Below are 27,719 nucleotides of genomic sequence, written 5' to 3' on the forward strand. Positions count from 1 at the left end.
ACCGTAGCCAGGCGTGGCGACAAAGCGCCACCGTGGTCGAAATTGCCCGCCCCAGCGAGTCGGTGGTGTCTAGTCCACACCGTATTCATATACAGAAATACAATGGTATAAAGGAATTAATACACACTTTATTTTTGAAAAGTGCACGTTTAATTACTCTCTCTCTAGTTTGTCAATCTAACTGAAGTAAATCAAAACATTTTTAGCAATCTACATAAATAAAGACATCTAATCAGGAGGAAAATAACATGACATATATACAAATATTTGTACTAAGATTAAAGGGGAAAACCTAACACACAACACCTAGTACACATACGCTAACCCCACAAATACATTCCACTAGTATCCTCCCACTGATTCAGGACGGACCACTAGGAGGTAGTCCAAGCAGTATACTGGAAATCTATCCGTCAATGTAGACCTTCTCAGAATACTGTGGCCCTGTATCCAATCATAACTTCATATCTGCGACTCCTCCTTCAAAAAATGTGTCTACGCAATTGCGTTTCGGCCGTAATCTTTCCTTGGCCTCCTCAGGACAGGGTTAATACATGACTGTGCCCACAACTTCCGTATATGATCCTCCTGCCACACGAATAAAAGAAGTGGCCCAATTCAAATTACCTCGGTGCAATAATCCGGGCACCTTACTGGCCCGATAAATGGGCTTGTCCTTTTAGACACACCCCTATGTCGGGAAAGCTCTCCTTACTGCCCCGTCTGACTGAATCCCAAATTTCTAAATTTTCAAGGGTCCTGCTCAAAGCTCGGAACTGCCGCAAACGCCAACCATCGCTCGGGGCTTCCTACGCCCTGAGCGATGGACCCTAGAAAATTTAGAAATTTCTGTATTTCTGAAATGTGATGGAAACAAAGATTTTAATAGGATCAAAACAAGTTAGAATACTTTACTTGGGGATGTGTAAATGAAAAATATTTGCTGAAACCAGCTTTGCACACATTATCGTTTGAACGCTAAATAGTTTTATCAGTTAAACTGCATGTCAGTGGGAAATTTCGTGCCCATTTCAATGAAAATGTCTGTCTGTAAATTACAGTGCACTGCCACGACATCATGCTTCAGTAATATATTTATTCAAAGTAAGAGTTTCTAAACATAATTTGAGAAACTTTTCTGCTGCTGCCCTGGTGACAAAGCTATTAGGGAACTAACCGGCTAGTCAGGGATGATGTGTTCCCTACATGTGGGCTAGATTTTTATAATATAAAGAGCAAAAGTTTAGCTTGTTAAATTCAAAAGAAGAGTGTTTTGTACACTAGTCATGCTGAATTCACAATTTGAAGGTGCTCTTGTAAGTGATAATGAAAAAAAGGGGACTATGAAATGAAATACTTGCCTAGGATCACACACTTTTAGACGAGTTTATGGGTCAAGAGCATTACACTTTGGTCGAGTAGATTATTCAAGTCTGGTAAAAAAAGTTCTGTTTTTTCGGTGCCAGATTGTAGTCAAGCTTTGATATCATGCACCAAGATTTGTAGGAATAGAATACAGAGCATGTCTTAGGATGCGGAGCCTGGGGAATCTTGAGCTACAGATTGTGTTGGTTTGTGCTTTGTGTTAGCTTGCAGTCTAATGCTATTCCTAGGGATTTAGGTTTAGACGCAATGGGGAAAGACGGTGGAGGACCCATGCTAACTGACCAGCGAGACTGGTCCCATCCCACTTTCTTTCTTCCCAAGGTTAGAATTTCTCATATACAGGTGTTCAGCTTTAGTAAATTTAGGAACGTCCAGTGCTAGACCTGCTTTGGTCAATCGTGGAAGCAGAGCACAGAATCAGAGGCTTGGTGGTTAAGATGGACGCTAATAGGAACATGCTGTGTAGTCAAAAGATTAAATTCAGAAAGGAAAGGGTGCAACAGGATAACTAGCCTAAAGAAGAGATAATACATGTAGATTTTCAAAAAAGAATCTCATGCCAGTAATTATAAAATAGGCTAAAGGGCAAAATCAAGAACACTCATTAAACATAATAGTGTAAAAATAGAAACATCATTTTAATTTCTTAAATAGCAATGCCATTGTATCAATGAAAATAATTGTAATTAGAACAAATATGTACACAATAATATATTTAACAAACACCCAACATCCTTTTTCTCATGCATCCTCATGCATTCATCCACTTCTCATCTGATATGCTATTGATGTAGCTCAAACAAATTTAGACATTTGTGCATTTAATATGTTCACAAATCATGATAGGGCAAGATATTGAAATGGTTAATGCAGCAACAGTAATCATTTGCCTGTTTCGGCAAGTTGCCTTCATCAGGAAGCCACAAGATGGAAGATTCAGTAGAATGTCTGTAAAAATGGGAGTAAAAAAGTCCTTAATTATCAAGTGTGCCATGAAAAAGCCTAAATTGTTTAATATAAGTGTTTCATTAAAAGAAAAAATATTTTTAAAAAGTTTTGATGCTGCAAAGCAAACAGTTTGTGCACTAAATTCACTGTTAAGATAATAGGTTGGTATACGCCATCATATGCTAATGTATCGGTAAACATATGAAATGTGTCGGTAAGCATATGAAATGTGCAACCCAAATGTGTGGTATGCCTAGAGTTCCCACAGAAAAAGAGTTAAAAAATATCAGATTACGATCTAAGAGCGAGCGAGATAAAGGAGAAATGTATTGCCAAAGACTACACCCAGAAGATTGGTAAGAGGTTCAGAGAATCTAAAGTTACACCTAAACTGGTGTTCGAGTCACGACATTCAGTGCTAAACTAAACAAATCTGACAAATTGCTCAAACTGGCACATCCTAAATGCAGAAAGGGAAAAAGGGCAACTAATACCCAGACCATTATTTGCCCACCGAAGAAATAAGAACCTTAGAGGCCTTAGAATCTTACATCTTGTGGCTTCCTGATGAAGGCAACTTGCCGGAATGCGCGTAGAAAACTTCACACAGAATACCGTTTTTGGGCCTCAAACAATTACTTTTGCTGCATCAACCATTTCAATAGAGAGGAGAGCCAGCAGACGGCCGCGACCTACTGGATGGTCCAGTGGCTTGGAGGCCTCGCAGGCACGGACACCAAGTGGAGCAGGAGGCTCTATACACAATAGCGTGCCCCCACCGTAATCAGCCCCCGACGGTGGCATCAAGTGTGGGACTGCCCTTATCATTTTGGGCCCGAATACAGAAAGAACACGGAAGCTGCCCACCACCACAAACAGGGAAGGGGAGGGGGCCGGCACCTTCAGGGGTACACACAAACAAAGGTTAGCCATGGGAACTTTAAGGAACGTGTCGAGCAGGTAGATAGCCCACCCCCACCATTCCCATCTCCTCCTGATCATTAAAGGCCCTGGACTGGGCACCTAGAGACTGGTGGCTAGGAGGGGGGTCCCCCAGGGATTGGGCGTCCCTGGGTGCCCTCTGGAGCAACGACCGTCCCTTGCTGCACAAGCCCTCCCGGAGCACAGGTGAGCAGACTAGTCGACCTGCTGGTGATGGGGGCAAGAGCACACAGCCTGGAACTCAACCGGAGAGCAGCACTGGAGGCAGAAAGAATGACATCTACTAGGCTCAAATAGGACTCCAACATCAAAGATCTCCTCGTCAAGGGCTCCACCAGGGGGACAAGGCCGGTCCAGGATTCGGCCTCGCTAGACTATTCCTTTTCGGGCCCAGCAGAGGGACAAAATGTGAGTGAGGAGGCCCCAGTCACCTGTGGATTTATGGAAGCCCTCTTCAGCACATTAAGGGACGATATTGCGACCCTGAAAAGAGAGGTGACTAAATACGTTTAGAAACTTTGCCACAAGTTGAGCGAGCTGGAGCAGCGGGTAGATTACGTGGAAAAGTCTGGGAACACCAGAGAGGAAGAATTGGAGGTGTGTCGCAGCTAAATTCTAGAACGCAAGGACCGTAACGTCGACCTCAACTACTATCTTGAAGATTTGGAAAACAGGTCCTGCAGATATAACATTTGAATTAAGGGTGTCCCGCTGCAGGCCGCTTGGAGGAGTACGTCCTACCGCTGTGTCCAGGGCCGGACAGGCTAGCAGGCTTTCCTTAATAAACAATGAAAAACAAATATTTTAAAAAGTATGCTTTAAAGCTATTTGTTTTACATTGTTTATTTAGAAGCGCCGGCAGCTCCCCAGCAACAAAATCAGCCCCCCGCAGTTAACCTGGACCCCACCCTGCCACCACCAGCAAAAAATGCCCGATAGCCAGTCCGGCCCTGGCTGTGTCATCACATCGTCCCGGAACTGGAGGGGAAGGATCTCCCCCTGGACTACACACACAGAGGGGGTCGCCCCTTCCAGGCGCTTGGCACCCCACAGGACATCCTCACATGCCTACACAACTATCGCCAGAAGGATCTCATCATTAAGGCAGTGCCGGACCAACCCCACGTCTCCTTTGAAGGGATCAAAGTCCGCCTATTCCAGGATTTGTCTCCTATAACTTTGCCACAACGGCTAAATATGAAACCACTCCCCCATCCAGATCACATTGCGCCTACCTGCCTGCAGCCAGGGATCCAGGATGTGCCACCTCAATCCTAAACTGTTATCTTATGACCCCGCTTTCAAAGAGATGAAGGAAGCCATCATAGACTACCTCGCCATCAATGACGCACCACACACAGCAATAGCGACGTTGTGGGAAACTCTTAAAGCAGTAGTGAAGGAAACGTATATAGCCATAGTGGCGCCGCTTAATGGGGAACGCAGGGCTAAACGTACTGGACTGAAGATGCGATAGAGAGATGGAGGAATCACACAGATGGACACGCTCACATAAAATACAACGACAACTGACCATTGCTAGAAAACAGCTCAGGGCTCTTGACGTAGACGCAGCAGAATACGCTCTCCTCCGCACGAGGTAGAAATATTATGCAGGGGGTAATAAGGCTGGGAAGCTACTAGCCCACAGATTACGCGCTCAGACTCATGCACACTGCCTAGACGCCCTGTTGGATCAGGACCAGAATCTTTTGACGCAAGGACATTGCGGCTAAATTTGGCCAATTTTACACCCAACTATATATCGCAGATATACTGCCCACCGCGAGTTGCTCTTCCTACATGGAACAGATCTCCCAAACAAAACTACTGGAACACACGGAAGCGCCTCTAGAGGCAGATTCAACGACAACCTAGATGCATTTGACTCACTCTTCCCCTCGCTACGCAACGCCTCCTCTCACACACACAGCACCCCAGCCTGAACAACTACCTACCCCCGGACGGAGCTGGATGCTACCAAAATCCAATCCCGCTCCCAACAGCACCAACCCCTCTCCCCACAAGACTGCGACCTCCACTCCGTCCCCCCAGCACCGACCGCGCGCTCTCTATACCCCCTTCAAACATTAGCAAATGGTACGGCATAAGTGAGGCTCCCCAACCCCCTGAGGCCCAAAACCTTCCCCCTCCCGCCTCACTCTTCCCCCCATAACAAACAATTAGCATCGCCAAACCGCAATCTATGTCGCCCAGCTCCCTCTCGCTTCCCACACGCAAGCGGAGGCCTCTGAATTCTCGATGTAAACCCTCTCACCCCATGCCCATGACTACCCATAGAGACAACACTGACAACGCGAACACCAAAATCCACTTATCAACTACAAGCTCCCGCCGTCTCGGGACGTCCCTCCCTACCCTTCTTGTAACAGACGCATTTGGAGTCTTGCGAAAGGGACAATTAAGATGCAAGAGGCCATCATCCCTATTAACTGCATGAACACTCGAGCTGGTAGTGAGCGTTGAGGTTGAAATTTTGTTATGAGGGCTTAAATACTGGCTATCCTGGCTGGATTGGGGTATGCAAGGGCTTTGGAAGTATCTATTGTTGCACCTAGATTACGTTGGGTGTGGGACGGTTGGAGATGTGACTTGGTGAGGTTTATTGTGAATCCCAAGTTGTGCAGCATCTGGATCGTGTTGTGTGTTTGTTGTACACAATTGCTGCGTGACTTGGCCTTTATGAGCCAGTCGTCAAGGTAAGGAAACACATGAACGTGTTGTCTTCTTAAGTGGGCTGTTACTACTGCGAGACATTTTGTGAAGACTCTGGGTGCTGTTGTGACCCTGAATGGAAGGACTTTGAATTGGTAATGTTGTCCGTCCACTACGAACCGTAGGTACTTCCTGTGAGCAGGGTGAATAGGAATGTGGAAGTAGGCGTCCTTGATATGTAAAGTGGCAAGGAAATCGCCTTGTTGGAGCACTGGGAGGACCTGTTGTTGCGTGACCATGTGGAAGTGGTCGGAATGTATGTACAGGTTTAACGGTCTGAGGTCTAATATTGGCCTGAGAGAGCCGTCCTTTTTAGGAATGAGGAAATAAAGGGAGTAAACCCCTGTACCTTGCTGGTGTAGGGGAACCGGTTCTATTGCATGTTTTTGCAAGAGAGAGAGAACCTCCTGCTTGAGAAGCATTAGCTGTTCTGTGGACATTAGACGTTGTTTGGAAGGTATATGGAGGGGGGGGGGGGGTAGAGGTAAGTTCCAGGCAGTAACCATACTGGATAATTCGTCTTACCCACTTGTCTGTGGTGATGGAATTCCAGACAGGTAGGAACTGTGATGGCCTTCCCCCGACCAGAGTGGAGTGGTCTTGGGGGAGTGGAGGGAAGTCACTGTTTTGTGGTGGGGGAGTTGTGGGTATTAGAACCACCTCCTCTGCCCCTGTTGTTATTGTCTCTGTAAGTCCCTCTAAAATTTCCTCAGCTGGTGGAAGTTTGAGTGGGGCTTTTATATGTTGAAGAGGTGTTTCCTGTGCCAGTTGTTTTGGAGGCGCCCCTATAAGAGGAGCGACGAAAGGAACCTCTACTAGTTGTTGCTTGTAGAGCCCCCATGGATTTGGCAGTTTCTGGGTCCTTTTTCATCTTTTCTAAAGATGTGTCCACAGTAGGTCCAAACAAGTGTTCCTGATCCAAGGGTTGATTGAGGATGGTAGACTGTACCTCTTGTTTGAAACCAGATAAGCGTAGCCACACACGTCTGCGCAGTGATACACTTGTATTAATTGTGCGAGATGCTGTATCTACTGCATCTAGGGCACATTTTAATTAATTTCCCCTCTTGTATAAGATCGTTTGCATTGGTCTTACATTGGTCTGGGAGATGCTGCATTTATTTATTTTATGCGATTTATATAGCGCGCAAATACCCTGGGGTGTCTCGGCGCTGAGGAGTTTAAAGGAGCGCAGCTAGAATTTGATGCCTACTGGTTGAAAAGCCAGGTTTTTACTTGTTTCCTGAAAGTTAGGAGGGTGAGACTGGTTTTAATATGGAGGGGGAGGGTATTCCACAGTCTAGCCATGGCAACTGTAAATCGTCTGTCTCACCATGATGTTTTCTTTGTCCGGGGAATAGTCAGAAGGTGGGCCCAGGAGGAGTGCAAGGGTCTGCTGGGAGTGTAAGGGCGGAGTACCTTTTTTAGGAATTCAGGTCCAGTGTTATTGATAGCTTTGTATGCAATGCATAGTGCCTTAAATTTAGTTCGACTTCTGATAGGCAGCCAGCGAAGCCGACGTACAATTCGGGAGATCGGCTTGAACTTCGAGGTGCCGGACAGAATCCTGGCAGCCGAATTCTGAACTAGTTGTAGTTTGTTAAGGACTTTTTCCTGGCCGTTTAAGAGGAGTCCATTGCAATAGTCAACTTTTGACATTACCAATGTACTTATGAGAGTCTTACAGGCTCTGGGGGGGAGGAATGGTAGGAGTTTCCTTATCATCTTAAGGGTGTAGAAGGCTGAGGAGACAACCGCATTAGCATGGTTTATGAAAGACAACTTATCGTCGAACATTACACCCAGATTCCTGACCTTTGTGACAGGTGTGGGAGGAGATCCCAACTCGGTTGGCCACCAAGTGGGAGACCAACCAGGTGCCAGGCTGCCAAAGATCATTACCTCCGTTTTCAAGCTCATCGTAGTGAGCCCCGGTCATACTTTGCTAGTAAGGCTTGTGAGTTGGCGATACGCCAGAGGTTTGCCGCCTGGGACGCAACTCTTTTACCTGATGCATCTAGTAGTTTAGACTCTTAGTCTGGCGGAGGTGCATCACCTGTGGTTTGGGAATTACCCGTTTACGTGTATTCGCCACTACCAATGAGTCCAGAGGAAGTTGACTTTTTATGTAAACTGGATAACTTGGAGCTGCTTTGTATTTTTTCTCAATTCTAGGATTGAGTACTCTAGCTCTGACAGGGTCTTTAAAAACCTCAGGAGCATGCTTAATCATCCCTTTAAGCATAGGGAGAGTGTTTGTTGTGTTTTGAGGCTGTGAAAAAGTCTCTAATAAAAAATTCTCTTCCAGGGGGTCTGAATGGAGTTGAACTCCATGGTATTGTGCAGCTCTATTTATTAGTTGCGCAAACCCTACGTTGTCATCTGGAGGGGATGGTCTGGAGGGGTATAAATCTGGCTCAGGTACATCTGGGACATTATAATCTTCCCAAGAGTTATGAGGTGGAATACTGTGGGTGTAATCATCAGCATCTGTATCATAATATGGTGCGTCTATGTCTTCATCCCCACCCCCTAAATCCTCGTCGTCATCTTGTGTTGCAAGTGATAGAGGAGGTATTGGAGAGTGTGCTGGAGAAAGTGTAATGGCTTGAAGCTGTGGAGGTGGTGAAAAAGTCCTCATAGGTGAGGTGGCTGAGTCTTTTTTCTTTGAGGGTATCTCAGGTGTTTGAGGTGTCCAATTTCCTCTTTTTAGGTGGTATAGAGGTGACTTGCCCAGTAATGGGGTCAATATGCAGTGTCTTTTGCTTAGGATCCGGTGGATCTGGAAGGAAATGTTCCTTGGATACACTGTCTTTTTTCAGCGCCGAAGACTTAGGCTCCGAGTGGTGTTTTGGTCCATCTTCCTTAGCTTTAGGAGGAGTTTTTGTGTCCTTCTGCTTAGGTGGTGTTTTCAACTCCGAAGATTTGGGTTGTTTTTTCGGATTCGAAGTTTTGGATGGAGTTTGCTTTGGTGCTGAAGTTTCTGGTATTCTGCGTTTCGGTGCCGAAGAGTCTGGAGTGGACGGTACCTTGGGCTTATGTATCGGTGCCGAAGAGGATTTTTCGGCACCGTGGTATGGCTGGCTCAATCCTGAGCTGCCGGAAGGCTTAGCGGGCTTCGGAGCCGGGCCAGGAGGCGGGGCTTCTGAAGCAGTATCACGGTGTCGACCCGAAGGTGACGGTGTTACCGGAGCCTTGTATTTTTTCAGGGCCGGGGCGTCGACGTCAGTACTCACGGTTCGTTGACCTGGCGTAATCGACTGGTCTCGGAGTCTGATTCGTCGGCTTCAGAGACGCTGGTGAGGTAGTGACACTAAAGGGGAGAACCTTGAATTGGTAGTGTATTCCTGCTATGACAAACCTGAGGAATTTGCAATGAGCAGGATAAATAGGTATATGAAAGTATGCATCCTTTAGGTCAAAAGTGACCATTAAGTCGCCTATCTGTAGAAGTGGTATGACATCTTGTAGAGTGACCGTGTGAAAGTGTTCTGATAGGATGTAGTAATTGAGAGGTCTGAAATCTAGTATTGGTCTGAGTGAGCCGTCCTTCTTTGGTATGAGAAAGTATAGAGAATACACCCCTGAGCTGCAACCTGTTTTCCAGCAGCGTCAATGCGTTTGCTCTATTTCTCAGGAATTGGGGTATCTTCACTTGCCTATTTGCCCATTTACAAGCTGTGGTGGCCACAATGAAGTCTGGTGGGACCTGGATACTTATAAAAAGTGGGTCAGAGAGAGACGCTTTATATTTTTTCTATCAACCCGTGGTGTTATAACTCACAGGTTCTTTAAATATATCATCTGCATCCCTTAAAATACCTGGGAGCATGGGCAGAAACTGGGTGTCTTTATGTGAGGATGATTAAGTGTCAAATAGGAAGTCTTGTTCTAAAGACTGCCTATGCAGTTGGCCTTCATGAAAGGTAGCTGCTCTGGCAACTACTTGTTGAGAGGCACCAGCAACTTCTGGTGGTGAATGTCGAGCTGGGTAAAGATCTGGATCATTGGGAGTTATGGGGTCTGTATCAAAACACCCCAAGGATCTGGTTCCCCTCAACCCCTGAACCTGCAGGTATGTGGTCTAGGGTCCTGATGTGGAGAAGGAGGAGATGGTAGTAGTAGAGGTGGTGGTGGAGGATGGTGTGCAGAGGTTGTAGCCTTGTATTTTGTCTTCTTTTTGGTAAGTACCAGAATGTCCAAGTCCTCCTTAAATGTTAACTGCCTTTTAGGAGGAGGTGAAGCTATGTTCACCCTGTGCTTTCTTGAATGTGGATCTTTCTTTGTTTGAAGTCCATACTTTTAAGAATTGGCTCAAACGAAGGCAAATAAAGTGAAGAATGCATTGAGTGTTTAAATTCAGTCAATTTCAGAATCAAGGCTTTAGATGATTAATTTTCCGGCACTAAACAAGATGAAGTCTGTTTTTAGCGTCGGTTTCGAAGACTTAGAGGAGACCAAAGAATGAGGTTGATCTGATGAGGTCGGTGCTGATGTTTTTGCAGCTGGACCCGAAAGAGGGGCATCCGAAGTCTCATTTCGGATCCAACCATTGCCCGAAGGCAGTGGCAGTCCGGCGCCATCTAGAATTGGAAGGGGTGAGTATTTGGAACTCTTTTTCGGTGGAGCAGGTTTGGGGTCAGCAGTACTCACGCGCTGCCCGAGAGGCAGGGTGTACTCGAGCTCTTCCTCCACATCGACAGGGAATGCTGCGTCCTTCTCTTCACTTTCAGTTTCTTCCTGGGCGTGCCCCTCACCAAAGATATCGTGAGTATCATCCTCGCTGCATCAAGAAATTTCCAGTCCACTTGCCCTTTGATCACAGAGTTTCTATTTGGATCAAAAAGATTTGCAGGCATCACAGTCAGTCTCAAGGTGGTCTGGTGTTACGCACCTGATGCCGATCAGTGTGTGGATATTTAGCGTGACACTGGGGGCAAAATTGAAAAGGTGTTTGCTCCATCAGGAACACATCTTCCGTACCGACGGTGCACAAGGAAAGGTAGGCCAGAGACGTGCGCCGCCCCGTAGGGCGATTGATAGATGTCTGACCCAATGAAGACTGTCGAGCAACTGAAATTCAACTGAAATTCACTTTACCACTGAAGGCAGGATAGGACCAAACACTCGTACCGAGGTAGTTGAACACTGAGGAGTGACACACACATCTGAACCCGGATAGAAAACAATCTAACAAAGGAGTCAAAGCCCATGCGCAATATCACCAAGAGGAGGAGTCACTCTACCTTATGACTCAAAAGAAGTCTTAGAAGAAAAACAAAGTTGCACAGCTCCGAACTCAACCCTAGATGGCAGGGGAACGCAGAGCATTTGTATTTATAGTCGCACATGCCATTGAAGATATATTTTCTCTCAAAGAATGAGAAAGCACACTCACCTGCTGCGAGACTCCACATCAGGGTTGGTGTTGTCGATGAAGACACTCTTACCGCTTTTCAGGGATTGCTCACACATTGCCACACATTTTTGCCAGGATCCTACAGTGTCCTGAGAAAGAAAGAAAAGCAGATGGATAGGGATAAAGCGCAACATCCGCAAAACTGGAGAATGATCTATAATAAATGCAATTGAGGTCATTAAAAAAAGGACAGAAATAGTAAACAAGGAAAGAGAAAGATCGGCTGGAGTCATTGGAGATCACAATATGTTCTCTGAACGGTGTGTCCCTGCTGCACCTGCCTGACATACGACAGACTCTGCCCATACACCGATAGCCTTGCCATAGCAAAAGCCTCTCGGGAATAAAAACCTGTCAAAGCCATTTCTTCCACCTGTGCATATCCCAGCCCAATTTCGTCCACCCTTGCAGTGGTAGGCATTCATTTTCTGTGGGCTTAAAATCAGCATTATTCCTGGCTTCATAATGTATACTAAGGAGTTAAACTCAAAGTAGAAAGCCAACATTGTGCCATTAGCAGGTTCTGCAGGGACAGACGACAAATAGCACAGCTCCAGCCATCAGAACACCTGATTTCTCCAGGGTATTCTTGGTGCATTAAGGTACACAGAGCACCTCTTCAATCCCTACTAATCAGGTCCAACAGCAAAGGTACTCTTAGTAGACGCCCCTCTGTTCCTGCAACAATCATCAACACGGCTGAGAACTGGAAGCTGCTGTTGCGGCAGCCTCCCAGTGCAGTGTGGATAGAGCCACAGGACACAGAACGAGCAGTGACTCTGATGAGGAGAAGTGGTGGATAAAGGCAGAACTGTCTGCACTGGCTTGAAACTCCCCACTGGTTTCATACACCGATTGTAAAATAGGGGCAAATGCACACTTTGGGCCTGATTCACAAACTACACTTGGTAGTACAAAACGTACTACACAATGCAATTCACAAACTACACTTGGTAGTACAAAACGTACTACACAATGCAATTCACACATTACACTTGGTAGTACAAAACGTACTACACAATGCAATCAACAAACTACACTTGGTAGTACAAAACGTGCTACACAATGCAAACAAACTACACTTGGTAGTACAAAACCTACTACAGAATGCAATTCACAAACTACACTTGGTAGTAGAAAACATACTACACAATGCAATGAATAAACTACACATGGTAGTAGAAAACATACTACACAAAGCAATCAACAAACTACACTTAGTAGTGCAAAACGTACTACACAATGCAATTCACAAACTATGTGCAGAGTTTAACGACTCTGCACTCCCTAAACTTATGTGTGCAGAGTTCTCCGCCCTGACTGCTGAGTCTCACAGTGCAGAAAAGTCCGCACACATAAGTATAGGGAGTGCGTTTTCATAAACATTTCAAACGTAGTTTGTGAATTTCGAGAAAATAGTAAATTTACTACCAAGTGTAAAGTTACCTGCGTGCTACAAACCTGCTCTAGAACTATGACATGGAACATTTGTATTTTATTAGATCATTATGTTATATTATTTGTTTATTTAATCATTGCAACAAGGGGTGATAGGTGTCACTTAATCACTAAATATTTACTTTCTGACTTTAAATGCTGTCCTACTACAAGTATAAAAGGCCCACTGGAAATAACTGCTACTGTCCATTAATACCAGCTTTGAATAGGCTTCTAGGTTCCTTTGCAAGTATTCATTACTGTGAAAATATTTGAGGAATGATGCTTTAACACATGTGAATTTGGGTTGGAGGTGTAGTTCTCGGGCTCCTGTGGTAAAAGAATGCAATGGGAATTTGGTACCACGCACCAGCAATATCAAGTTGTTTGATTGGATTTAAAAAATGCTCATACGGTAACTGTACCTCAGCACACACCGAACAAGCATTAAAAATGCAATAGGTCTCGCCTTTTATTAAGTTAAAGCCATTTGATTTGCTTAAAGGCGAGACCTATTGCATTTTCAATGCTTGTTTCTCTTTGTCATAAATGTATACGTGCTTGATGTCTCTCTTGTGTCCTACACTTTATAGAACCATTTGTATGACGTCACATAGCGCCACTAATGATTAGGCATACATTTTAATTTAATCTTCCACAAAGAAAGTGGAGAAAATGTATTGACTAACTTCCTTGAGATATCCAAGTAACCAAAATATAGCCAAAAAACAATGGATTGGCCACTAATTTCAGGTCCCAGAGTAGCGTGCTATTCACTATAAGCGCCTCGATGCTTCGTAAGAGGTAGTTAGCAGCATTATATAAATGAAATTACAATACAGTGGTAGACGGTTTCTTTATTCCAAATTATTTGCGTACGAAGCCTCTTAAAGCACTCTGAAGCAAGCAATTGCGACTGAAAACAAAAAAAATACTATATATTTGTATTCCTTTTGGCACAACTCACATATCACTCAGCCAATGCGCCTAGAAGCTAAGATACACGCTATTTGGAGGGTTTAAGAAATCGCAACGATCTATGTTTTCCTACCTGGATGACGCACGTTAATTGTGAGGCTTCTCAGGTCGCATTCGGAAGCGTGATGGTGCTTGTCTTGTCTTGAATAGCTGGTGAATTTCTGCACGTCGTGCTGGGTGGCTAGCTTCCTGGGACAGTTAATGCCTATCTACTTTCCCTGCAGGCTGCTCCCGCTACGTCACTATGGTAACAACCATCAACAATTCATGAGCCGCCTCCGGGAAGACTGGCGGGCTGATCCTCCAACCAGGAGCCTTGGGATACAGGCAAAGCCAACCTACGTTTTCCCCACTGCTGTGAATTTTATGTTGGTGACGAAAAGTGTTGTGACCAAACAGGTACGTAGAGAGCCTGTGTCTCCTACCCTCTCTGAAGAAATGGGCGTGTTTGAGGATGGCTATTTCTCGACTAAATTGAAAACTAAAGGAAAAGAACTGAGATGAAATATCCTGATGGAAAAAATATATCAGAAAAACAGTAGACCTATAAACCTATCAAATATCTAAAATAAGGAAGTATTGGGTGCTGGACACCGAGACACGAGGAGGGCTGCAGGCAGAGGTGGGAGAGAGTAGGAACAAGCGCTCGCCAGACACGCAGACATCCGCTGTTTATTTTTGCATCGCGCTTTCACTTTAAAGTGAAAGCGAGATGCAAAAATAAACACGCGGCGCCCTCTCTGCTTTTTTGTCTGGCCCAATCAAAGAGCCGGACTGACACGTGCAAGGCAGCGGGACGAAGCTTCTGATAAGAAACTTCGTCACGACAGCCGTAATGCAGGCGAGCTAGTCCGGGTGGGCCAGTCAAAAAAGGGAAAAAGAGGCACCCTGGAAAGCTTATTCCCAATGGCAGCGCACAGTTTAACATAAACAGTGACGCGAGCCAATGGAAATAAGGGGCGGGGCTTCAAGCCTTTTCAGAAATTACTCATATGCATTAAATCTCGCCGAGCGAGCTGCGCATGTGCGCAGCAACACTAGTGAGACCTAAAAAGCAGATCAAAGAATCAGCAAAGAGCAATCAAATAATGATACAGCAGAAACTGTGCCGTGAAAAGATATAGCAAAAAAAATTCTGTAGCGTGGAAAAATACCAGAAAAGGCTTCTGAAAGCAGGCTGATGCTAGCGAATGAAGATGCACAGGTGAAGAAACAAAGAAAAGCAACATGTTCCAAAGTCTGGTGACGAGGAGAGAAGGGGATCAACATAGCAAGGGAGGTGAAAACACAGGTGAGAAAAAGCAGAGTAGGAATAGGGCAGAAACATAGGTGGATAAGAGAGAGTACAAGGAGGTGAAGGGGTGGACCATGAAGGCTAAAGACTAGACAGAAAACAGAAGCAGGTGCAGCTCTCCCACTTGGGTTATTAGCATGTAAATAGCTCAACTGGAATATTGATTAATATTCCATTAATGGTGAATCCACTGGAATGAATAAAGATCCAACTGGCCCTTAAAAGTACTTTGGTGCATGGTGCGAATGAAGAGAGATGGATTTACTTTCAGGAGTCTCTATTTCTGTTATCTCTACGTGAGTTTTATTTTATATTTCAATCAGGACTGGAAACTTTTATGGAAGTATTGCACTTAAAATTTATATAATGAAAATATTGCAAAGAGCATCATGTTTACCATTTCTACATTAAGCTTTGTAAGTGATATTTGTTAATAAAGTAAAACGTATATATTTTAAAAGCATAACATTAATATACATAAAAATAGAAAACTATAAAATAAACAAGGGTTTGCAATGCAATAGGTCTCGCATTTCAAGAATTTGAGCTATTGGCATTGTAAATGACATTGTCTTTTATTTATGTGTTTTGAGAACCGGCAAGCGGTACCTAAACACACACTTTGTGCTTACAGTCCTTGCTTATGAACAGCAAGGCTGGCAGTAAAAGAGGCGCACTTAATGCCAGTCTTGCTTCTCATAAGCAACGACTATAAGTACAAAGCACAAATACAATTGGTCGCCTTGAAATGTGACAAAATAATTATTATATTAATTCCAGATTAGGTTGTACTCTATGTGGAGATAATGAATGGAAATTTATAGACGGTCTAATATAAATGAGATGTGGTAGGTGCAGTACAGCAAGCTGCGCCTAGATGTCCCTAGTGGGCAAGGCACCAGCACTGCTTGTCTAGGTGCAGTAGCACAAGCTGTGCCTAGAGGTCCCTAGTGAGCATCAAAAACTTTGAAGATATGGTAAATCTACCCAACCCATAATGCATTGCATGCAAGACAGTACCACGAGTACATTCAAATACCTATGTTCATGTATACAATTAGTAGCTTTGAAATGTGATCAAATTATTATATTAATTCCAGATTAGGTTGTACTCTATGTGGAGCTGATGAAGGGAAATTTATAGAAGGTCTAATATAAATGTTAGATGTGCTAGCAAGTAAAGTAATCACTGCCAATATATTTTAGGACTAAGTGAGTGTCCTTTCTGAAGGCCTTTATATTTTAGGACTAAGTGAGTGTCCTTTCTGAAGGCCTTTAAGAAAGTAGTGCCTTGAGGCTGTAATTAAAACACAGGGTAAGTGAGTGTCCTGTCTGAAGGCCTTTACTGAAGGCCTTTAAGAAAGTAGTGACTTGAGGCTGTAATTAAAACATAGGGTAAGTGAGTGTCCTGTCTGAAGGCCTTTGAGAAAGTAGTGTCTTGAGGCTGTAATTAAAACATAGGGCAAGTGAGTGTCCAAGTAGTGCCTTGAGGCTGTAATTAAAACATAGGGCGTTACAAAACATTTAACAGGGGGTGTCATCGTTGGAGGTTAAAAGAAGAGACAAGGCGGTTCTAAGGAGGGACTACAATGGCCTAATGACCAATGAAAAGCCACCATTTACAAAGGACAGGAGCAATTTAAAAATATGGGTGGGAAGTACGTGGAGCTCAATCCACATATCCTGAATACAGCATGACTCAAGACAGCGCAGGCGCTGCCTATTAGAGACCTAAAAATGTGGCGACCAGTTCTTTATTCTTTCAGTACCCTTGTCTTCTGATGTACACCTATCGCTTTCTACCTGTTCCCCAGCGATCGGCACCCTACGCCCTCTCCACCGCGCCCTTAAACCCCCCCTCCCCCATACATACCCGGTTGGCAGACACGTAGCCGTTCGGCACCATATGTTCCTTCGTGAATGTGGACTTCCCGGCTGTAAAAACAAAATGGAGAAAAGACAGAGCACTTTGTGGTAATAGGGGGTGGCACTGGCGGGTGAAGGGTCGTGTGCCCTGCTACTGCACTGCAGGGGCTGGGGCACTTGAGGTCGGGGTGGCACCTTGCTACTGGACTTCGAGATTGGGACGAGGAGGTGTCGCCGCCCTGCTCCCACTGAGGCTAGAGCGTCATGGATAGGAGTGACACCGCGGGTGTAGTAGTGCTAGGCCTAGACTGAGGTCGATGGCACCCTGCTAAAATACAGGGGGAATGGGGTGGCTGCCTACTACTGCACAGTGGAGGCACCGCCATACTGCACAGGAGTTGGCACCTTGCTCTGGAGAAGGGTGGTGAGGGAGCTGGCACTCTGCTGTGGAGTCAGGGGTGGTGAGAAGGCGGGCACCCTGCTAGCTGTGGAGACGGGGGTGGTGGGGGAGCTGGCGCCCTGCTAGCTGTGGAGACGGGGGTGGTGGGGGAGCTGGCGCCCTGCTAGCTGTGGAGACGGGCGGTGAGGGAGCTGGCACCCTGCTAGCTGTGGAGACGGGTGGTGAGGAAGCTGGCACCCTGCTAGCTGTAGAGACGGGAGGTGAGGAAGCTGGCACCTTGCTTGCTGTGGAGACGGGGGTGATGGAGCTGGCGCCCTGCTAGCTGTGGAGACGGATAGTGAGGGAGCTGGCGCCCTGCTAGCTTTGGAGACCGGGGTGGTGAGAGCCAGAATAGGCCTAGACTTCAGTCAGAAGGCAGGCTGCAGAGATGCTCAGATCTGACCCAGCCACAGACACTACGGGTCCCCGCGCGGTCACTGGATGGCGCTGGCAGAGTAGAGGTAACAACACGGAGGTAACGAAGGCGGCTCCCCCTTACCGGCAGGTAAACCGACGGCGACCACCACCTCCTGGGAGTGAGAGACCAGCTGGGCAGTCGGAGGGTCGTACAGGGGAGCTGCTGGGTCCAGCTTCCGCTAACCATAGAGAGGGCAGAGGATACACGTTAGAAAATAGTCATTTTTCCAAAACTAATTTAACAAAGCTATTAAAGAGCAGGCAATCCTTAACCCAAGTGCGAGGCCTTCCCTTGGGGTCTTGGGACAGTCAGTGGTTACAGGGCAGTATCCTGCCTGGGTGCTGCTGTTTACCACTGGTGTTCTAGGGCCTGAAAGCTAATGCAATCCAGTTACATAGACAAGTTACCCTTTGGGCATTATGTAGCAAGGGCGAGCAGTCAAGGGAGAGGCGGAGGAGGGTAGAAACAGCGACAACCAGAAGATGCTGCCACACCTGGAGCCCAAAGCAAACCCAAATTTTACTAATGCTTCTAGGAGCTAACATCGTCATAACACTGATCTCAAGGCCTATGTTATTTACTTAGACATTCAGAAACAATATACTCTCTAGTCTTTTGCAAAAGCTTTTCTCTCACAAACTAGGAGTGGGGAAATGGGTTAAGGTGGACATCTACTACCACATTCTGGTCCAGGGTCATCCTAGGGGACAACACTGGGTAAAAAATCGGAAAGGGCCAATGCAGCAGCCCACCTAAGGCATCTTACATGTAATTTTAATTAATCGAACATGAATAAATAAACTCTGGATGGATAGAGTCCACTGGGCACAAACTCTGACAAGTGACAGGAAGGACTGGGGTGGGCTGTGGGGCTGCAGTCACCAGAGCACAAGTTTCAACTGGTAACTGATCCTTCAGGGTAACAACATGACTGTATCAGGGCAACTTCTACCACCCAACTGAACTAGACTCGCAATGGGCATGTGAAGTGCGACTGCCTCCGAATCCTTCCGGCCCCGAGGTGTGGGATGCTGGCATGCGTCGTTCGGGACAGTTTGGACTCTCCAGCTGTTGCTACGTCAGGCGACGACGCAGCTCGACTGATGCTGTTTACTTCACATAGAAACTGGACTGCAAAGATCTTGAGGCTCCAGGGTGACCTACATCCAACGCGCTGATATTCCAGACAACCGAGACATGTAGGGGTGTCCTTGGGATAATGTCAGCTTTTCCTGGCAAGGGCAGCCCAGCTCTTCATGAAGGTGATCTCTCCTGTCGGCAAGCCACAGCCCAATGCCTTCACACTGGCTCCCAGCCTAAGACCTAGTCTACAGGCAGTGTGGTCACTCCTAAGAGATTCTAATTTGCGTCTGATGTCCTTTTACGTCGGTGTCTATATAAAATACGAAGATCTCAGTACTGGCAGACAAGCGTAGCACATACATCCCTCTGATGGTCAAAGCAGGAAGCAGGGCCAACCAGAGGACCTGCTATGTTCACAAACTTAACAACCCCTCCAGTCGTCTAGCTGTGCATCTTCATAGGGAAGTCCAGATTTCACAGGTTTCCGGGTGCTAATCCACTGGCATGCCAGTTTGAACTGGTCTCTGGTGAGATGTAGTTTGGGTTCAGACATAAGTATCTGTCACTGTTGCCACAGGAGATGCCAACAGCATAGGAAAGTGCTTGGTAGCATGGCACGAGCAGACAGGCTTATCTCAAAGGCAGTGTGTAAAGCATTTGTACACACAACATAATACAATGAAAACACTACAAATAGACAGCACACCAGTTTAGAAAAATAAATAATCTTTATCTAAATCAAACAAAAACAAAATGACAAAAATCCACAATACATATACCAAGATATCCCCAAAAATAGCTTATTCACGCAAACAAAGCTTGTAGCAACAAATAACTCTACCTGGAGCTATTACGACGACGTGATAGATGAAAAATCAAAGTAAGACCCCGACTGGAAGATGCAGAGTCACACAAATCCCCAAAGAACAGTAACTCGCAGACAATAAAAGCAAAGACAGTGCACGATGTCGGGAGGTGATGCTTCGTTGGTGCCAGGTGTCATCGGGCCCTACGACTACAGGGAAGGTGATGCGTCGGTTCCCTACGACCCCAGGGGAGGTGAGGCCTCGGTTCCTTACTGCGATGCAGGGGAGGTGAGGCGTTGGTCCCTCACTGTTGTCGGGGAGGTGAGGCATCGGGTCCTTACTGTTGCTGGGGAGGGTGATGTTGCAGTGGCGGCGAGGCTGAGGTGCAAGTCGGGGCAGTGCGCCGTGCTCTTTACGAGCGGTGCCCACGGCTTAGTTGCAGGTAGCGGCGTCACTTGCCGGTGTCGGTGTTGCAATTTCCCTCTGTAGCAGCCGTTCCAGATGCAGGAAGGCAGAGGAAATGAAGTATTTTCGTCCCTGAGACTTTAGAACAGGAGGCAAGTTCTAAACCAAGCCCTTAGAGATCTTCAAGTAGGATACCCAGCTAAATTCAGTCTTTGTCTTCTGCTTGGCAGGAACAGCCTCTGTAGGCCAACCCCAGACAGCATGCAGCAAAGGGGCAATACTTCTCCTTCAGTTTTCCCAGCTTTACTCCTTGACAGAGATTCCTCTTGAGTCCAGAAGTATTCTGAAGCTCTGGAGTCTGTGCCCCAATATTTATACGGACTTTTCCTTTGCTCTCTGGTCCCTGTGCCTCGTTCAAACCCGTTCTGTCCTCCCTGGCCCAGCTTTCCAGCAGGAGGTGGAGACAGCATTGTGTAAGGCAGACCAGGCTTATTCAGGTGCAAGGAAATCCCCTCCCACTAATCTAAATACAGCCCAGGTCTATCCAGCCCTGACTCATCCATGAAAGGCAGGACACACCTGTCTGAAGAGAATGCACATCCCCAGCCCCTGTCACTCCAAAGCCAGACAGTCAATCCCCAAACCAGCAGAGGCACACAGGGTGGCTAAGCAAGAGAATACCCACTTTGTAAAAGTGGTATTTTCAAACACACAATATAAAAACCATCTTTACAAAAAGATGCATTTTTATACTCTTACTTCAGGCATAATAAACTCCATCTTTCTATCATGTCCCCATGAGAAGTTATATATATATAAGATGTTATAAATAACCCCTCATTGTATCCTATGGCACAGATAGCATTTCAAAAGTGAAAAACTAAATACAATGTATTTCACTATCAGGACATGTCACACATATCAGTACATGTCCTACCTCTCATATACACTGCACACGGCCCAGAGGGGTACCTTAGGCCTACCTTAGGGATGACTCACAAGTAATAAAAGGGAAGGTTAAGGCTTGGCAAGAGGGTGCACTTGCCATGGTCGACATGGCAGTAGAGACTGAGCACAGAAAAAAAAGTGGCAGGTCTGAGATCCCTTGGAAAGGCTGCTTTTGTGTGAGTGGCACAATCAGTACTGCAGGCCGATTAGCAGCATTTGACTTACAGGCCGGGGGCACACACAGTGCACTGTACTAGGCACTTAGTAAGTCAAACAAGCCAATCATGGAAACACCAATCCATATTCACAATTTACACAGGGAGCACTTGCACTTAGGCACAGGCCAGAAAAAGCCTAAAGCATCTAGAGCAGCAAGAACGAAATCCAGCACACAACAAAAATGCATGAGGCAGAGGCAAAAAGACAGGGGAAAACCACGACAAGGATGCCAGGTCTAACAACAACCTTCATGCCTGTTCTGCACATGAGATGGGTAGGGAAGTTCAATTATAGAAATTTGGGAGACCTTTTAATGGAGAGAGCCGGTAGGAATTCTCCCTACAGGGATACCGTTAAAAAGTCTTTGCACCTGGACTGTAATTTGCTGCTATAATTGCCAGTCACTGCATGGGTGGAGGGGGTAGTAGCTACCCTAACTCAAAACAAAGCTACTTGTTTGGTTTTCCCCAGACTCCTGCAGTCATCAGTGCAAAGCTCTGACAAACAAAACCAAGAAAGAATCGGCACCTCCAGGAGCCACCAAAGGAAAGTAAACAGAGTCAATGACAAAAATGCCACTAGACAGGATGTCACACCTTTAATAATCTACCCAGGGAATATCCACCCTATCAGCCTGTAGCAAAATGTTACTTAGGAAAGCAGGGGACTGTGTTCTTGTTTGGAAATGTCAGTCTCCCTCGCATCTGTCACTCTCCTCCCTGTCTATCTCAATTTACAGTCTCCATTCATTCCTCCCTCCTCTAACTCTCCCTTGCTCGCTATTCTCTTTCTTGCATATGTCACACTCGCTCTCTTTTTAGTCTCTTTCCATCTCCATGGTCTAACTCTCAGCCGACAGTCTCACTCGCTCTCGCTCATTAAACAGTTTTCCAGTGGTCTCCATGGCATGATCATTCTCTCTCGATGTCCTGGCACAGCCTTAGGAGAAAGTGCCTCCATTTTTTTCTGACAGATTCTTCACCGAGCAATGCCACTCTGCCCCGTGATGGCCAGTCTCAGGAAGGACATACTGGTCCTAATGGTGCAGGACACTTGTGCCCATTCTGTCTTTCTCCTTGACTTATCTCTCCCTTTCCCACTCTGTACTGTGGTACTCACCGGTGCCCCAGTACCACCAAACTCGGTTATCACATTATTGCTTTTGTCCATCAGCCTGGATTCAGATGTCCGGTCAAACAGTTGTAGATGACTTGGTAACCTGGGACTAAGACTGACAGCTTACTTACAGGGTCAAAAGTGGGAAGATGGAACTCCGCTTTTTTCCATCCAAGGAAAAACTCCTCCGGAGTTGCGAATTTCAAGCCGATATTCAAGGCGAACTAGATGAAAGGAATGGAAGAAGGCTTAGAAAGACAGACATTGAGGTCAAGTCCGTACACAGCAAGCGGACACAAAATCCTCAACCAACATAGGACATTTTAAAGCAACCTTCACTCACACAGCAATTTCAGGACCCCTACAAAGTAATGTATATGAGCTTCTCCAAGCACAAAAGAAGTTGTAAAGCATCCTTGCCCCACACAGGAATTTGTAAAGCATCCTTCACTCACACAGGAATTTGTAAAGCATCCCTCACTCACATAGCAATTTGTAAAGGATCCCTCACTCACACAGGATTTGTAAAGCATCCTTTACTCACACAGGAATTTGAAAGGATCCCTCACTCACACAGGATTTGTACAGCATCCTTCACTCACACAGGATTTGTAAAGGATCCCTCACTCATACAGGAATTTGTAAAGCATCCTTCACACATTCAGAAAGTTTTTTAGGCATCCGTTACCCACTAGGAAGCCACACGCCATCACTCATGGGAAGCTATAAATTAACCTCTGGTCACAAAGGGCGCTGTAAACAACCCATGGTTCGTGCAAAACGTTTTGAACTACCCTTGTTCTTAAAAGACACTGTAATGTTTTTCTTGTTGACATGACGATGTAAAATGACCCACCGTACACATAAACCCTTAAACTATTCCTCAGTGACATTGGAATCTGCAAAGTGTGTGTCTCACTCATTTAGGAAGCTAAAAAGTATTAACTGTGCACATTGGAAATTGCAAATTGCTCCTCATACATGAACCTATAAACTAACCCTCTGACACTGGAATTTGTAAAGTGTATGAGTGACACTTCTAAAGGAAGATATAAAGTAAGTTGCAAGTTTTCGCTCACTTACTCATAAAGCTGTTAAGTATCTCTCAGTGGCACAAGACACTGTAAAGTTCACACGGGTGCTTGTGTCACTCACAAAAGAAGTGTTAGGTACTACTACTTACAAACAAAAGCAGAAAATGAATTGCTCACAAGAAGCTTTAAAAATTGCTTATACACACACACACACCCCTACCCCCAAGACTTTAAACTTGTATCTATCACACAGAGAAGGATGAAAACTACTACAGTCTCACACAAGCCACTGATAAATATTCTTGACTAACAGAGGAATCTGAACAGTGCCGCTTGCTCATACAGAAAGCTGTGAAGTACCCCTCACTCACACAAACTACAATCTATCACCCAATCACAAAGGAAGAAGTAACATACAGGAATCACACTAGGGAGCTAGAATTTGGTATACCACTACTCCATAATGTATATGTCTCACATTTGTCTTGGACCACAGGAAAACTTACAATCACCAGTGGCAACTGTACAGACACCACCACGGAAATGGATGTGGACATCTGAATTGAGTAAGAATACTAATCATTTTGCAGCTGCAGATTACAAATGGGATTTAGGTGGGTCTACGAGCAGAAACTACACTTGGTTAAAGAAGCATTATGGAATTTATTAAGTTGTCACTTTTGCAAGGGGGTATTTAAAAAACAAGTACCTCACCATAAATGTAGGGATATGCTTAATAAATAAATGAGAAGAACACATGTACTCTTGTTGCTGTAATCATGAATACATAATGGTATATTACGGCTATAAAGGGATGGGGAAGTTGAGCTGTTCAGGAAAAGGGTTGATAAGATGGAAGTCCTGGGGCTTTGCAAAAGAAGGTGAAACAGGAAGCCAGACAGATTTAACTAGGCAAAGTCTGAACGTTTCACTGGTGAAGGAGATATTCTTTTTCAGGCATAGCTTTTCATGGACGATGGGATCTCCAAGTTGAGAAAGTATTCATTCCTAGTGCTCAAGGGGCCTCCAATATTCAGGACTTTATCTTAGAGGTGTTGTTACAATAAATCTAATCACAAAACGGTTAGATACCGGGGGGTCAGAGGGAACATGTTTAAAGACCGCACAGGATTGAATCCCCCAACAAAGTACTAAAGACACTGAAAATCCTGAGGTCTGAAATAACAAAGAAAAAAGGTGGTGTGTGAAATGAGGAACAGAAGCCTAATGTACGTGGTGAAAGGGCAAACCCTTAGAGACGTGGTCATTCACTCACCCCGGGTAACAAACCCCATCACATGGGATTTGCATCCCAAAGAAAAATCTCAAACTCTCAGGGGGCCATAGGCCCCTCTACGAGAGGTAAGAGCTTTACGATGTTTTGTGTTTTGCACTGAAAGGTGGACTAAATACACAAATGAACTGGGTGTGAGTGGGGGGTGCAGTGCTGATGAAATAATAGTGCAATAGGAGTGTGTTAAAACTAGTTACGGGACGGCCAGGAGGAATCTCTTGGACACCGCCGTACCGATGCTAGATTAAAAGGAGTAAACGCCCCACTAATTAAATGTAATCAATGGAGCAATGTATAAGATAGTGGTCAACATGTTTCAGCCGTGGTGCCTAACTAGGCTCGGCTTTCATCAGGACCTGGTAAGCTACTGCAGAAATGAACAAATAACGTATCAAAGGATATAGAGGACACCCTCAAGTTGCTTGTAGGGTGTGCGTCTCCTCAATGATTCATACATCACCTAGATAAAAAAGACTCAGTGTAAATATGTTGGTCACAATTGCTCAGTAGTAACAGGTGTGAATGTATAAACTAAAAGCAAGCTCCACTCACCCGTGTAAACTGGGTGGAAAATGGACCTCCACCTGGCAACCGCTCAGGAAGGAACACCGCTCTGAAAAAAAGATGTAAGACTGCTGAAGAATGGGGAGCTTACATGTCATGAGCGCGTGTAAAAAAATGTGAGTAGGTAGTCTAACAACGAGGGATACTGACAAAAACAGCGTGTGCACAGAATGCTGATAGATGCAATGATCATCGATAGCCAACAGGGTAGACCGGTGGGGAAAACGTGACCGGTCCTGTTGAATCGATCTAAGTAGTAAGAAATTGAAAATGTCTGTACATATGAAATCAAATGTCAAAATATGTGCCCAAACATATCGCTAGAGGGTGGGGGGTTGGTTGCCTTCATAAAAATGTAAAAAGAAATGAAAAGCGGGACCGTGTGTGCCCAGCGTCAGAAATCCTACCTCTCCGTCGGGGAACCGGGCTGGAATGAGCCTGCAGCCGGAGGTCCCGCGTGGTTGGACGGAGACGGATTAAGAAAAGATGAGTCAGCACTAATGGGCCAATCAGGGGGCAGGTTGCTCATCCTGTGAGGACAGGGAACCAATAGGGAGTGCTGAGCCAGCCGTGTGGCTGTAACCAAGGAAACTGGTATGCAGCTGACGCGTTACGGGTTACGCTGTCAAAAAATCAAAGGAATGCGCGCCACGGTAAATTAGGGAAAAGGTGGTAGCGCTCCTTAACACGGTGTGTGGATAGAAAGAAGGAATCTCGGAATAAGGGGCGAGACAATGCCTAGACGGCGCATGGAGAAACATCCTGGGCAATTTCAAATTAAACACATGTTGAGTGATCCGAGAGGAGACGCACTGGTTAATACGGCGCTAGCTCTCAAAACGTGGATCGCTCAGTGGGTGTAGGTAGCTGAAATGGGTGTGAACTGATGTGAAGACATCGGTTCTTGCAGCGCGGTCGAAGCTAGTTGAGAGTGCACTAGGTTCGCCGGAAAGTGGATGACAAGTGAAATATAAATGTAAAGCTGCCGATCAGTAGGGCAAGACAGAAGGGAACTGTCAAAATAGAGAGCAAGTACAATCGGTGGTTGGCCATTAGCCTGGAGAAGTGCGTGCCAGTTACAGAGGACTTGCTTAGAGACTGTAACGAATGTATACAGTAACAAAGAGTTAATCGGTATACTTAATGTGAGATGCCCATGAACACGGTGTGAAACATGGGTCAAAAGGTGAGCTCAAGCCATAGTATGTTACAAGGATAACCAAGGAATATCGTCGTTCAGTCCCTGAACGTGTGTCTTCAGTTTATACACCCACCTTTGTTCGCGTTTAAATAGAAAAGAAGAGCTATCTGTAAGATGTGGTGGTATGTAGGGTTTGTCAAGGACTGTCCAGTGTAGGTCATTAGGAGCATGATTGACCTCTAGGAAGTGGTTGGTGAGTTTGGTAGAGGAACGACCACACCGTATCGTGCTTTTGTGTTCCAAAATCCGAGTTTTGATACGACGGGTGGTCATTCCAATGTATCTCAGCCCGCATGGGCAGGTTATCAGATAGATCAAATTTGAGCTGTTGCAATTACTGTGGCTTCTAAGAGTCCACGGTCTACCAGTGCCAATGTCAATTTCTTTGGTCACAGAGGTGTGGCTGCATGCCGCACAAGAGCCACTTTCCTATGCTGTTGGCATCTCCTGTGGCAACAGTGACAGATACTTATGTCTGAACCCAAACTACATCTCACCAGAGACCAGTTCAAACTGGCATGCCAGTGGATTAGCACCCGGAAACCTGTGAAATCTGGACTTCCCTATGAAGATGCACAGCTAGACGACTGGAGGGGTTGTTAAGTTTGTGAACATAGCAGGTCCTCTGGTTGGCCCTGCTTCCTGCTTTGACCATCAGAGGGATGTATGTGCTACGCTTGTCTGCCAGTACTGAGATCTTCGTATTTTATATAGACACCGACGTAAAAGGACATCAGACGCAAATTAGAATCTCTTAGGAGTGACCACACTGCCTGTAGACTAGGTCTTAGGCTGGGAGCCAGTGTGAAGGCATTGGGCTGTGGCTTGCCGACAGGAGAGATCACCTTCATGAAGAGCTGGGCTGCCCTTGCCAGGAAAAGCTGACATGATCCCAAGGACACCCCTACATGTCTCGGTTGTCTGGAATATCAGCGCGTTGGATGTAGGTCACCCTGGAGCCTCAAGATCTTTGCAGTCCAGTTTCTATGTGAAGTAAACAGCATCAGTCGAGCTGCGTCGTCGCCTGACGTAGCAACAGCTGGAGAGTCCAAACTGTCCCGAACGACGCATGCCAGCATCCCACACCTCGGGGCCGGAAGGATTCGGAGGCAGTCGCACTTCACATGCCCATTGCGAGTCTAGTTCAGTTGGGTGGTAGAAGTTGCCCTGATACAGTCATGTTGTT

General features: G+C 45.7%; 1 protein-coding gene across 3 annotated transcripts in view; it reads right to left on the reverse strand.

Annotated features, from left to right (window-relative positions):
* LOC146809405 (bifunctional polynucleotide phosphatase/kinase-like) overlaps positions 1-27,719 on the reverse strand; it is a 223,716-nt gene that overhangs the window by 19,138 nt on the left and 176,859 nt on the right. For all 3 annotated transcript variants that reach the window (XM_085616250.1, XM_085616248.1, XM_085616249.1), the window contains 4 exons: positions 22,572-22,664; positions 17,945-18,041; positions 17,014-17,075; positions 11,411-11,520 (listed from right to left, as the gene is read on the reverse strand). In XM_085616250.1, the coding sequence (XP_085472376.1) occupies positions 11,411-11,520; positions 17,014-17,075; positions 17,945-18,041; positions 22,572-22,664 (362 nt within the window). The remainder of the gene's footprint in view (positions 1-11,410; positions 11,521-17,013; positions 17,076-17,944; positions 18,042-22,571; positions 22,665-27,719) is intronic.

Source organism: Triturus cristatus, chromosome 7 (genome assembly GCF_964204655.1).
Source record: "Triturus cristatus chromosome 7, aTriCri1.1, whole genome shotgun sequence".
Lineage (NCBI taxonomy): Eukaryota > Metazoa > Chordata > Amphibia > Caudata > Salamandridae > Triturus > Triturus cristatus.